The following is a 13,254-nucleotide window of genomic DNA, read 5'->3' on the forward strand; positions in this document are numbered from 1 at the left end:
TAGAATCTTTATTTCGCCAAAAAGTAACATGATAAAAGGATGACATTAATTTGAAATCCTTCCCCACACCCACCCTCAAGCGCCCCCCCCACCCCCCCCCCCCCCCCCACACACATAGTCACTTCTAGCAAAGAAAAGTCATCTCAAATGATTACCGCACCAGTTCCCACATTAAGTCACGATGCCTCGCATAGATATCACCATTTTCCCCAAACTCAGAATGAAAACATGTCAGTAAATAAAAGTCAGAATTCCCATTTTGGCGACATTGAATCCACCTGAGGGAAAATAAATCAAAACCTTCAGAAATAAAAAATAAATGTGGATGAGCATAAAATAATAGGAAGAAAATAAAAATGTTTCTGTATACATAGGAGAAAAACTGATTAGAAATTCAGTGTTTTTCACTGCTCTCCAACTTCTCTCCGGCACCTGTAAACTGTTCAGTGTTCAACAAGTCTTGCAACTTCCAGCTCTAAATAGGTTTTTCTTTTTTACCTTATATGTAGATCTAGTGAGCCTCCCCTACAAATGCACGTACGCTACTCTTCTCACAGGTCTAAATTGTTCTAGAATGTTATATATGACGCCATTATTAGGCATCCTTGATTCGAGCTGTTTCAAGATCGTCCGCCCAGAATATTTGCTGATCCTTATTGATATTTGGAGTCTTTTCCAAAACACAGCCACGGGCGTTTTGCTCAACATTCCTGATAGAGCCCCGTTGCTCTCTAGAAAATATGCTCATTCTTAACTTCTTTTGTAGGGAGGCTACTTTTCAGGGCTGACAACACTTTCTACTTGCCCTTTTTATGGTACAAAGATACTGCTAGTCATTTTTACTATTATTCATAGTATGAAAATAATGCCAATGTGAATATGAGTCAAGTTGACGAATCAAAGATGTTAGTAACTAATGCAGTGTTCACTGACTCTCAACAAGTGGATCCAACGAGCTAATAGGTCACCGAGTGCCTGTCACTTTCTGTTTTCTGGCTGTGAGTCATGCTGCAATTGTCCTTCTGTGCTCACTCCTTCTCACAATTTGCCCGGCCAGACACATCCATGTGTACAAAAACTATTGTTTGTCTAAGGATTTTGCCTGTCAATGGACGAAGCTTCCCAGACAAAGTATGGTCGTGTGGACAGGGCTTTATGTGAAATCTTTAGCCTAAACAAGATCGTTTCTAGTCTCCTTGGCATATAGGGATATGACCAAAGAGATATTGATGACGTAATACTGCTCATTGGTTGGTTTGTTTAAATTTATCCCAAAGGTTTCTACCAAATGATTTCAATTTTCTGACCAAAAGAGGAAATATATTTTCTGGGTTCTGGAGAAGTGGCTGCTGACTTAGCAGGTTGATCAGCTTGCTTGTTCTGAAGAACCCCAACATAGGAAGGCACCCAGAAAAAAATTACTTCTTTACCTCTTCTTTTCACTAACAACAGCCAATCCAGTATCTCTAAAATCAGTGGGCGTAGAGAGTTCAAAGATCCTTAAGACTGATGAACACTTCTTCAGTCACAATATATAGTAAAGCTACTTCCATTCAGAGTTAAAATTTACTTAAAGACCTCTAAACTGCACGCAGTTCTGCTGTAAAATATATGCAACAGATTATAATCTCCCAATTCTTCCTATATCAGGAAAGGCTACTCTCAAGCTAATGACAGCATCTAACTTTGAGCCATCTGCAAAATCAGCAACAGAATTCTCATGTTAGGAGGAACAATCTGAAAATATTGATCTCGTTACCTCACTGGAACATTTCTGTTTTTGTCGAATTAAAATACCTATAGCATTTTACCTCAGGAGGGTTCCAGTGGAGGCTAACCAAATATGTAGCTGGTAAAGTCTCTGGTCTTGGAATGGTTAATTGACAGATTATACATTTTGCTCTAAAAGCCTACAGTTGGGGTTGCTTGGGGCAATTTTCCTAAAACTGCCAATGTCTTTCGTTTTTGATACAAATGCTGGTTAAGAATTTAGGGAGCCTCTGAAATCTGTACCAAATCCAAACCATCAGATGTTGGTATGTAAATCCAAAGGCATCTCACCAGCATCTACAAGCATGCTCTCAGTGGGAGATGACCTAAATGCTCTGTGCTGGATTCCTGTTAATGATTAATTTCACTTTAGAGTTTCCTGTGTATAAGAGATATCTCAGTTCTTATAGTGTACTGTATGAATTGATACATATGTATTTATTTTTTATTCTGATGATTACTCGTGACCAAGTGCTGTTAGGATAGCAAAGTGAATGGTCTAATTTTCCTTACAACTTTGGTAAATTAACTGAATACATCCATGGGAGCATTTTAATTTATCATTTCACCATTCTTTTGGACCGCTTTTCCAGGCATGGACAACAGAATGATAACACCATTCCAATTTGTCATGTAGTTCTAAAACCATAGATGAGATGTTTATGCTTGAATGACTTTGTACTCTATGGAGCAAACAATACTGACGTTAAGATTTCCAATCAGAATACCAAGATGTTACTCTTACAGGCTTCCGCTTTGGTGAGGAAAATTAAATACATGGCGTTCATGAAGCATCTCTTTTTGTAAGGATTACTTGGAAGTTTGCTCAAGAAAGTATGCAGGGCTTTTAAGAAGGTTCTGATGAATCATTTCTATCTCAACAGCTTTAGGGTTTCATTTAAGCAGCAAATGCGCTGACAGCAAAATCATTCATTCTTTTTCCTTGTTGGATTCCCTTGATGTTCTGTTCATAGGTGAATTCCTGTTATATTCTTGTGAGCATCAGACCTTTTGTTGATACACTGGCTTTGAATTGTAAGTCACTGAATCTATTTTAGCAATTTTAGTTTAGGTTTGATACTTCTGCTTTTGCAACCAATGCTGTTGACAGCCAGCAATGCTGGGAATACAAGTGGTAGTTTTACAATAAAAAGATCAACTTTCCATGACATGTAAACTCTCTTGAATGTAGGATTGAAGAATTATCAGAGGGTTGCAAATTTCCTATTCTTTATTGGTAAATTTTAGAACATACAGATCTTTTTTGGAAACATTCCTGCTTAGTCCTGCAGTTTTAAGGCTACTAGTCAGGTACATCATAATAAAATACCCAGTTCTACTGCCACTCAAAATATGCAAGTCAAAAAGTTTGCTCTAGTACCTTCACTCATTACGTTATTCTTAGTCTTTATTCCATACTGATAATTCATTGAAACATTTTGTTTATGTTGATATAAAGACAAAGAAAACATCATATTATCTGCCAGGTTTGTGAATCTATTCTTAATGTTCTTGAAGTAGACTTTGTTTTATTTCCTAATGTTATTTAGAAGTAAACACGAGCTTTGTAATCAAAGATCAAGAAGAAACATTACCCTGAAAAAGAATAATTTTTCTTTATATTCATGGATGACTAGAATTTGATGTTCTGTGATGATAAAGTGCAGAGAGCCTTACAGGACCAAGACATTTATTCACTTTGTTATTCCTTAGGCTGCAACAACAGTTGCAACTGCTACCATGCTGCTCCTGGCCCTGTTGCTATAAAATAGCACGGCCATCTTGTTTCCATTGCTTGTGGTCTGTAAACTGGCAGACCTCCCACAGATAGCGCTAGTGGATGCTGTAGGGTAAGAAGAGTCTCCATTTTGGTTGACGAGGACTCCCTCCGAATTACAGTTCCTGACCAACAACTTTGAGGACTTCAGCTGGATTTTTGTACCAGCTGGGGACTGTTGAAGGGAAAAACATATATAAACATACTGCTTATATAGTAAAGAACATTACCAGATAATGATGTTTTCCTTGACATATTACCCCAATGAAGTCAGAGGAATCCAAAGATGAATATACCTTTCGTTCAAACTAGATACAGTTTGTTTACACATTTAAATTTGGATATTGTCATGAGCAATGTATTACAGATAGAGAAATTCTTAGCTTTCACCCACTGTGATCCACCATTCACAAGCGTTACGTGTCCACATGTTGCTACCAACAGAGGGAGTTTCTAGAGTAGAACTACTACCACTTGTGAGGGTGATGACCTGGAATAAGAAAGTATATACATGGGCATCGCTACTCAAAATTTGGTTTCGCACCCCGCATCTCCGCAACTTTGAGAGGTGGTTGCAGCTACCGCTACTTCCGCAAGTTTTTTAACTCTTGGAAACCACTACCCGCACCTCCACACCCCCACTACTGTTACTTTTACTGTAAAGTGCAACCAAAGCACCAGTCAAAATAAATAGCTTTTTTAATGAAACAAATTCTAACATATTGATTTAAACACAAAATAGAGGAAAAAACTATTTTTACTCCATTAGGGTAATACACTAGTAGAGTAAAAATACTTTGCAAGATTACAACTGTACCCTTATAAAGTATTTTTACTCTGTTAAGTATCAATTCACTAAATCCGCACAAAAAATACACTAGAAGTTTATATTTTAAAACTCCTCCTCCTCCTCCTCCTCCTGCAGTTCTTGAGGGTCTTGAGTTTTCCCTTCGTGAAGACGAGGTGTTCAAAGTTGTGGGTGGTGAGGGACGACCTCACTGGCCCCCATGCCCCGCCATTAAAACAAGTTCAATCCTGCGTCTCTTAGACTCTGCAATGGCCAATGGTCAGCCATTAAACAAGCAAATAGCAATATGTTTACTTGTGAAGACGTCTCGTTACATTTTCCGGTACATTTATCAGTACAATTTTGGTGCCCAAACAGGGACTGTGAAGAGTGGCAGAGACAGGACGATTGGTACATCGAGAGTGTATGAGTGGAGAGAAAATTTAGGATGGATGGATTGAGTGAGGTAGAGAGGTTGAAGGAGGAGTTGTGGTTGTTGGAGGAACCTAAGAAAGAGAGGATTAGGATTAAGAATGAGGAGTATAAGAGGGAATTGGAAGAGTTGATAGGGATAATTAGGAGTACAGAAGAGGGAATGAATGAGAAAGTGAGGGGGGCCCTGAAGAGTGAATTGAAAAAGTTGATAAGAAGCTGGAGTTGATGATGAGTAATGTGCAAGAGATGGTGAGGGAGATGATGAAGGGCTTCATGAGAGAGAGAGGAAGAAATGGGTGGAAGGATAAATAGGAGTGGTATGATGGTTCGCAGCTGGCTGTTGTTGTTCATTTGCGCGGAAGCAGGAAGATTCAATGGAGTCAGTCGGAAGGAGAGAGAGCATTGAAACAGTGTCAGTACTATACAGTTGGTTTGGCACCGGTCTTATCCATAGATGGTCATTTGATATTGTGTGATTTGATTGATTGATATTGTAAAGTTGTAGTGCGTGTGCCTGTCTGGTTGTGAAGTTGACGAGGTTGGTTGTACTGGTTGTGCATTCTGGTGTCTGTGAGTTGGTGGTTTGTCGTGCTGGGTTCGAGTTGTAGTATGGTTGGCATGTTGTTTCGAGCTGTTGGTGTTCATCTGTGCAGTGATTTGTCATGTTGTTAAGTTGTGGTATGGTTGTAGTTCTCGGTTGGTTGTTTTGTGTTGTCTTGGCGACCTTATCCAGCGGACAGCACAGCTTCTCACCTGGAAGACAGTCATAACTGGTGAGTAGGCTACATACGTTTGCGTGTTTTGTGTTTTCTGTATTTCGGTAAACCAATTGCCCTGTCGGTAAATAGTAATGTAGAGGGGGAACATTGATCGCAGGTACAATTAAAGTAACTGTGGGGAGCTTGCTTGGTTTGTTGCTTTGCATGAGAGCCCTCCACAGTATTTTTGGTGCCCAAACAGGGGCTGCTGCTGCTGCTGTGGCAGCTGCAGGACGATTGGTCTAATGTGTATGAGTGGTGAGAAAATTTAGGAGTCTAAGGTGAGTGCATGTGTTAGTGTTTTGTGTGTTCTGTATTTCGGTAAGCCAATTGTCCTGTGTGTATATAGTAACGTGAAGAGGAAAGTGTGGCAGAGAGAAAGTTCAATAGTCGGTACAACTATAGTAACTGTGGAGAGAGCTTGTTGCTTTGCTTGTGATCCCGCCACATCAATTTTGAATGATAGCAGTTGCGGAATTCAATTTTTGAATTCCGCAGCCCGCTACTCCGCTACTTTTGGCGCGTGGTAGCGGCCAATCAAGTCCGCAACCAAAAACGGGTTCTGCAAGTTGTGGAGGTTCGGACTAAAGTTTCGGAACCCACACCTTTGATATATGTATGAAAAATACATATATATCTTCATCTCCTCCAATGATGGTACTACTCCCCTAGGGATAATGGTAATGGACTGGACATGTCCTTCACTTAACCCCTGGGAGAATAGTATATGAAAGTGTCAGCTGTGGACACCAGAAAAGTTGGAAGATTTGGACTTTTTTAAATGAGAACTATGAGGAAGGAGGCTGGAGATGACTTGATGTATGATGTCTTTGAGATGAAGCACAGGAAAGCAATGAATCTCAGAACTGCACAGATGCCCTTTGTGTCAAGTGGCATCAGATGCGATCATGATGCTGATTTGATAACTTCTCTGCGTTTGCCCAAGAGTTTTTAATCCATAAACAATCTCTCTTTCTCTAAACAGGAACTTCAGTATTTCTCATGAATCACATTCAAGCGATCTTCGTTTACCTTGTGACAACTCGAGGTCATTTTGGTAACGGTCAGGTCGAATCCAGCTGCGTTGGTAGCTGCATTGCTGAAGAACGTCCCAACAGAATTGAATGAGGGAAGCATTATCTCTCCATTCTGGGTATCACAGAGCCTGTTAATCAAAATAATAATGATAAAGTTGCCAACCATAATTAAAGAAGAAATGGCTTAAGTAACATCGGTATTTATTTAATACCACTGTATTTCTACTTAAAGAGAATCCAGAAAAACAGCGATACTAACATGACAATATAGGTAATAAGGACAATGAGAATGAAATCGTTGTTATTTCTTCTACTTCTTCACTGAGAAGTGATACAGAAAACATTATCAAGAGAGAAGTGATTTGTTAATTGAGTCTGAATGAAATCTAGAAATAAAGAAGGTAAGTCTTACTTCTCAGAAAAACTGAATTGAAGCTCAAAACACCTTTTGTATGCACGGTAATACAACAGTAAGTGATACATTCAGTACACAAAGCTGTTATGCTCAAACCCCATCTACAATAATACGTCCAGAACTTAACTACCTATTCAGTTTGTTAGCTCAGATCAAGCTAACCATGTGATGGCACAGGCTTTTATTTCTTAAGCAGTCAATATATAATCATTCATTACCTGCTTTCTGTGGTGTTCATAGGAATATATGTGACTTGTAAATCAAAGTAATATTGTACATTCAGTGCCAATCTACTAATCAAACCATCCTAACTTAATCATCCAACTTATTAATCCAACCCAATATAACCGCAATAACTTAACCTAACCTATCCTAAACACGCCAACTAACTTAACTCAACAGCCAACACCAACTTAACTTAAGGTGACCATACAATAACTATACTCACTTTGCTTCTCCAAAGTTGTAAGGTTTTGTAAATGAGACGTAATCTCCACACCCAGTTTCTAATGTGAAGCTGTTGAAGGTAATTTTAGCCCATGCTGGCTCAGTCTGTCGAAAAGGAGAGGGTGTTATCTTTGGTCATTTCTAATATAAATTAATCGTAAAATATCAGTAGCGTTACATCATTGTGTATGTTGTATAGACAATAATATCAACAATAACGCTATCTGCTGGTCTAAAAATACACCAGTAGACAAATACAGTCAAGTATCCTTGCAGTCTTTATACATACATACATACATATATACTACATATATATATATATATATATATATATATATATATATATATATATATATGCATAGGCATACATATACATACATATATATATATATATATATAGATATATATATATATATATATATATATATATATATATATATATATATATATATATATAAATGTATGTATATATATTACAAGAAATCACTTACAGAAGTTAAAGTGAGAGAACAATTCATATCATCAGGATAGTTGCTTTGTCCAAAGAGGGGAGAGGCCCATTGTACTTCGGTAGCACTAATATCTTCTCGTATGCAGGTAGCATCTGGTGTGGGACCACTAGAAAGTAAAAGGATTTATTTGAACACGCAACAGGGTTCAATGAAACACTGGAAAGTAAAATGATTCTGCTAAAACAACATAACTTCAAGGATCGCCACAACATAATGAAAGTGAAGGAAGTCACAAAATACGACCGAAGACCTCGTGAAAGGAAATGCACTCGAAACAATCCAACCGACGTCATCGACCTTAGAATAAAAAGACTTCTGTAATGAGTCGTATGATTTGACTGATTGCTGGAAATTAAAGTGATGGTGAAATACCACATGGTAAATGGATTGCTGCTGGAAAACTAATTTGTCACACTGGAGAAAAGTTTGAAAAAACAGAGATAGAATAACATTATAATAATTCATGAGAGCATAAGGAACCTACAACACTTAAAGGAAAAGGGTCTTGCCCTAGTATAACAAATACATGATTAATAATACTTGACCATGATCAGAGAAAAGATGATAACCAATACGGCTACAAAAGTAGGACAGGAAAGTACTATGGAGAGTGCAGATTCTGCCACATCTAAATAACTCTATCATTTGCTTAGAATCTGAAGTATGTACGTTCAGACTGCTCAGAAATATTACTGTCAGTTTCCTATAAATATCAATTATTCCTCGTGCTAAATGCACCTAACCTTACAGGAGGTAAGACCTATTCACATTAGAGTACCAGCACTTGTGATACGTCTCGCCTTTTCCATATTAGCTTCACAGTAAGGAGAGTAAAGGAACTTTAGTACACAGTGGGAGAAGAAGAAGAGCTTAATTTTGCTATGAATGGAGAAAACACTTGCCTACACGCTGGACGAGGATATTGAATTTACCATCATAAAAATCAGGCACAGAAAAAACCATGCAAAATAAATCACTTACCCACATCCGGGTATGGGTATGAATTTGATATTAGCAGACCATCCCTTAAGCCAGTATGTTCGAGATTCGAAGTAGAGTATCATCTTATTTGAGGAAGATTCGAAAATCGTTCCTGGCGTGATGTCCTTGTCACAGTATCTGCAGAGAGGACCATAAATTAATTCATCGGAGAACAACAAAATCTGTCTGTGGACTGTTGGTTTACTTTGTGTGGTCATGTTTCCGTCTTCCGAAGTTTCTGCAGCTGTCTCCATAAAGGTCTAAAATTTCATGAAGCGTTTTTACATACCACCTTCCTATATCTATAAACGATACATGACGTTCGAGAAAATAAAGATCTGAAAAAGGCTGAACTACCTCTAATAAACAGTTTAAATATATATATATATATATATATATATATATATATATATACGATATATATTACACACACACACACACACACACACATATATATATATATATATATATATATATATATATATATATATATATATATATATATATATATATATATATATATATATATATATATATATATGTTTCCAAGTGTTAAGTACTTATCCGGCAGAATTCAAATGCACTTAAGTACAGTTGATTTCCCACGGGCTAGGACTAAAACACGGCGAAATACATGTGACTCCCCAGTGGTTAGAACTATACACTGCAAAACGTGTAGACGAATCACTGTTTCAATCGAGTTTAGTGGTAGCCTTCGGTCTTCAAATGTTCCCTGTAACACACACGCACACACACACACACACACACACTATATATATATATATATATATATATATATATATATATATATATATATATATATATATTTATATATATATATAATATATATATATTGTGAACCTCATAATAATATAGGAGAATCGTCCTTCAATAATAATAATAATAACAATAATAATAATAATAATAATAATAATTATTTATTATGATTAGGAAGGAGGCCTTCTCTGAGGGCAGTAGCATTGAATACAATAGCTGTTTCAACGGCATAATTTATATAGAATCTTCTCAATTCTTCTTATTATCTTTTTCTCGTCAGCATGTAGCTGGTGTATTAAGTTTCCTAAGGACATGTAAAGATTTTCATTTGTCTTAGGTTTTATTCCTCTAACGTGTCGACAGCGCACAGGCAGTCATCTATGAGAGTTTACAGTACAGTGAATTAAGATACGTTTTACAAGTATTTATAGCTTGCAAGGTCGTGTACAATCGGTGGGCGGGGTCGGTGGGAACGGATTTTAATTGGTCGTTGGATGGTAACGAAATCTCCCCCTGAGGCGTTCAGACCTACGTAGTTTGGACGGGGTTATAGCGTCGGTTGGGTGTTGGTTGGGGTTGATATATCTTCCGCTTCGTTCTCTCCTGCTCTCTCTACGTCTTCCGCTCTCTCTCTCTCTTTGCTCTCTCTCTTTCTCTTTCTGCAAGTTCCTCTCACTCTCTCTCTCTCTCTCTTTTTCTTCGCTCCTTCTCACGCTCCTCTCTTTCTCTCTCTGCCTGCTCCTCTCTCTCTCTCTTTCTTTTATCTCTCTCTCTCTCTCTCTCTCTCTGTCTCTCCCCTCGATCTCTCTCTCTCTCTCTCTCTTCTCTCTCTCTCTCTCTCTCTCTCCCCCCTCGATCTCTCCTCTCTCTCTCGTGGCGGTATACGTAGTCGGTTTGGTTTCTTGCGCCATTTCTTCTTATGATGGTGGGAAGAAACTCTGTTTCTTTTACCGTGTTGATAGTCGGTTTTTTTCTCTAATATGCGTAATGCTTCAAGATAACGTAGGCGTTTTCGGTCCGGTGCATGGTCAATAATTTCTATGTTCTTTATAAGCTCAGCTCTTTCTGGTCTCCTGTTATGTTTTTTCTCTAGTGAATGAAAATGGCCCCTTCTTGAAGATGACACGAGAGACGCTTGGAGAGTCTGGTAGTGGTCATCCGATATAAGAATGGTGGCATCCATCCACCGAGCATGTGAATTCGTAGATGACACTCCTTCTCTTCAAAGACGTTTCTCGGGGGCGCCGGGTTGTTTCTAAGAAGCAGCTGGCTGGTTTTTCATGCTTTTGTAATAAATTATGAGGCTAATTTTATCACTTTCTGTAGTGGGGGAGACATTTTCACTGATTATTTTCCTTTATAACCTTTTCATCTTCCAAATAGTTTTTGTGGTGCATATGATTTTATAAAATATTTTTTATAGCTCCACTTTGGTCGTTAGTACGGTCGTTCTTTCTTGGTGCCATTTATTTATGGAGTCCCTCGTTTGGCGTTCGACCATACGGTTTGAAAAGTTATTATTAATGAGAAACTTGTGTAGACCTTTCGATCTCCCTGGTGGTTTCTCTCCATGTGGAACAGTGTGTAAGGGCGCGGCGGACGAAGGCATCTACCACCGATCTTTTATACCGTCTGGGCACTCGCTGGACCCATTAAGGCATAGACCGGGTTTTGTGGGTTTCTTGTAAACCGTGGTGGTGTATCCCGTAAGGGTCTGCTGTACCCGAACGTCCAGGAAGGGTAGGGTACAGCAGACCAGAAAGAGCTGAGCTTATAAAGAACATAGAAATTATTGACCATGCACCGGACCGAAAACGCCTACGTTATCTTGAAGCATTACGCATATTAGAGAAAAAACCGACTATCAACACGGTAAAAGAAACAGAGTTTCTTCCCACCATCATAAGGAAGAAGAAATGGCGCAAGAAACCAACCGACTACGTATACCGCCACAAGAGAGAGAGGAGACGATCGAGAGAGAGAGAGAGAGAGAGAGAGATCGAGAGGGGGGAGAGACAGAGAGAGAGAGAGAGAGAGAGAGAGAGAGAGAAAGAGAAAGAGAGAGAGAGGAGCAGCAGAGAGAGAAAGAGAGAGCGTGAGAAGGAGCGAACGAGAGAGAGAGAGAGAGAGAGAGAGTAACTTGCAGAAAGAGAAAGAGAGAGAGCAAGAGAGAGAGAAAGAGCGGAAGAAGTAGAGAGAGAAAGCAGGATGAGAACGAGCGGAAGATATATCCCCAACCAACACCCAACCGACGCTAATAAACCCTGTCCAAACAAAAATACGTAGGTCTGAACGCCTCAAGGGGGAGATTTCGTTACCATCCAACGACCAATTAAAATCCGTTCCCACCGACCCGCCCACCGATTGTACACGACCTTGCCAGTATAAATACTTGTAAAACGTATCCTTAATTTCACTGTACTGTAAAACTCTATAGATGACTGCCTGTGCACTGTCGACACGTTAGAGGAATAAACCTAAGACAAATGAAATCTTTACATGTCCTTAGGAAACTAATACACCAGCTACATGCTGACGAGAAAAGATAATAAGAAGAATTGAGAAGATTCTATATAAATTAAATGCCGTTGAAACAGCTATTGTATTCAATAATAATTATGATAATAATTATTATAATAATGATGCAGTAAAAGGTATAAAACAGAGGCTTAAAGCCAAAGCACATAAGATCCAACTTTAAATAAACGGGAATAAATGATACCAACAGAACTAACTATTCGGAACCAACCAAACAAGAAAGACAAGAACAAGAGAAATATTGCAAGTAACTATAGTCCTATCACTTGCCTACCAGTAATGTGGAAGTCACTAACAGGTATCATGGTATCATCAGTGAAAGGCTATGCAACTACCTAAAGGATACAAACATCATCCCCCACCAACAGAAAGGTTGCAGAAGGAAGTGTAGGGGCACAAAAGACCAGCTCCTGGTAATGAAGAGCAGTAGGAGAAAGAAAACCGACCTAAGCATGGCATGGATTGACTACAAGAAAGACTTTGACATGACACTACACACGTGGCTAATAGAATGCCTGAAAATATACGGAGTAGAGGAAAACACCATCAGCTTCCTAAAAAATACATTTCACAACTGGAATACGAAATACAGTACTTACAACCTCGATGAAAAGACTAGCATAGGTTAACAGCAGGAGAGGAATCTTTCAAGGCGACTCTGTCCTTACTACTCTTACTCTTCGTAGTAGCCATGAAGATGGATGCTGGGTATTCATTCAAGAAAGGAGGGAACAGAATTAACCATCTGATGTTCATGGACGACATCAAGCTGTATGGTAAGAGATATAGATAGATATCCTAATCCAGACTCTCAGGATTCCATCTGGGGCATCAGGATGGAATTTGAAATAGAAAAATGTGCTTTATTCAACATTCAAAAAGTTCAAGTGACAAGGACTGAAGGAATAAAGCTACCAGAGGAGAATAGCATCAAACACTTATATGAGAAAGGATACAAATACCTGGGGATAATAGAAGAGGGTATATAACACCAAGAGATGAAGGACACGATCAGGAAAC

The 13,254-nt window shown here is 38.6% G+C and overlaps 1 protein-coding gene across 1 annotated transcript in view; it reads right to left on the reverse strand.

The window, feature by feature from the left end:
- Window positions 1–3,372: 3,372 nt before the first annotated feature.
- The window catches only part of LOC135213453 (deleted in malignant brain tumors 1 protein-like), a 30,232-nt gene continuing 20,350 nt past the window's right edge, over window positions 3,373–13,254 (reverse strand). Inside the window, exons 5-10 of the mRNA XM_064247405.1 lie at window positions 8,920–9,057; window positions 7,918–8,044; window positions 7,428–7,531; window positions 6,560–6,692; window positions 3,942–4,037; window positions 3,373–3,722 (exon numbers count right to left, since the gene is read on the reverse strand). Of these exons, the coding sequence (XP_064103475.1) occupies window positions 3,480–3,722; window positions 3,942–4,037; window positions 6,560–6,692; window positions 7,428–7,531; window positions 7,918–8,044; window positions 8,920–9,057 (841 nt within the window). The 3' untranslated portion in view covers window positions 3,373–3,479. The remainder of the gene's footprint in view (window positions 3,723–3,941; window positions 4,038–6,559; window positions 6,693–7,427; window positions 7,532–7,917; window positions 8,045–8,919; window positions 9,058–13,254) is intronic.

The sequence above is a fragment of the Macrobrachium nipponense genome, chromosome 42, assembly GCF_015104395.2.
Source record: "Macrobrachium nipponense isolate FS-2020 chromosome 42, ASM1510439v2, whole genome shotgun sequence".
NCBI classification, from domain to species: Eukaryota; Metazoa; Arthropoda; class Malacostraca; order Decapoda; family Palaemonidae; genus Macrobrachium; species Macrobrachium nipponense.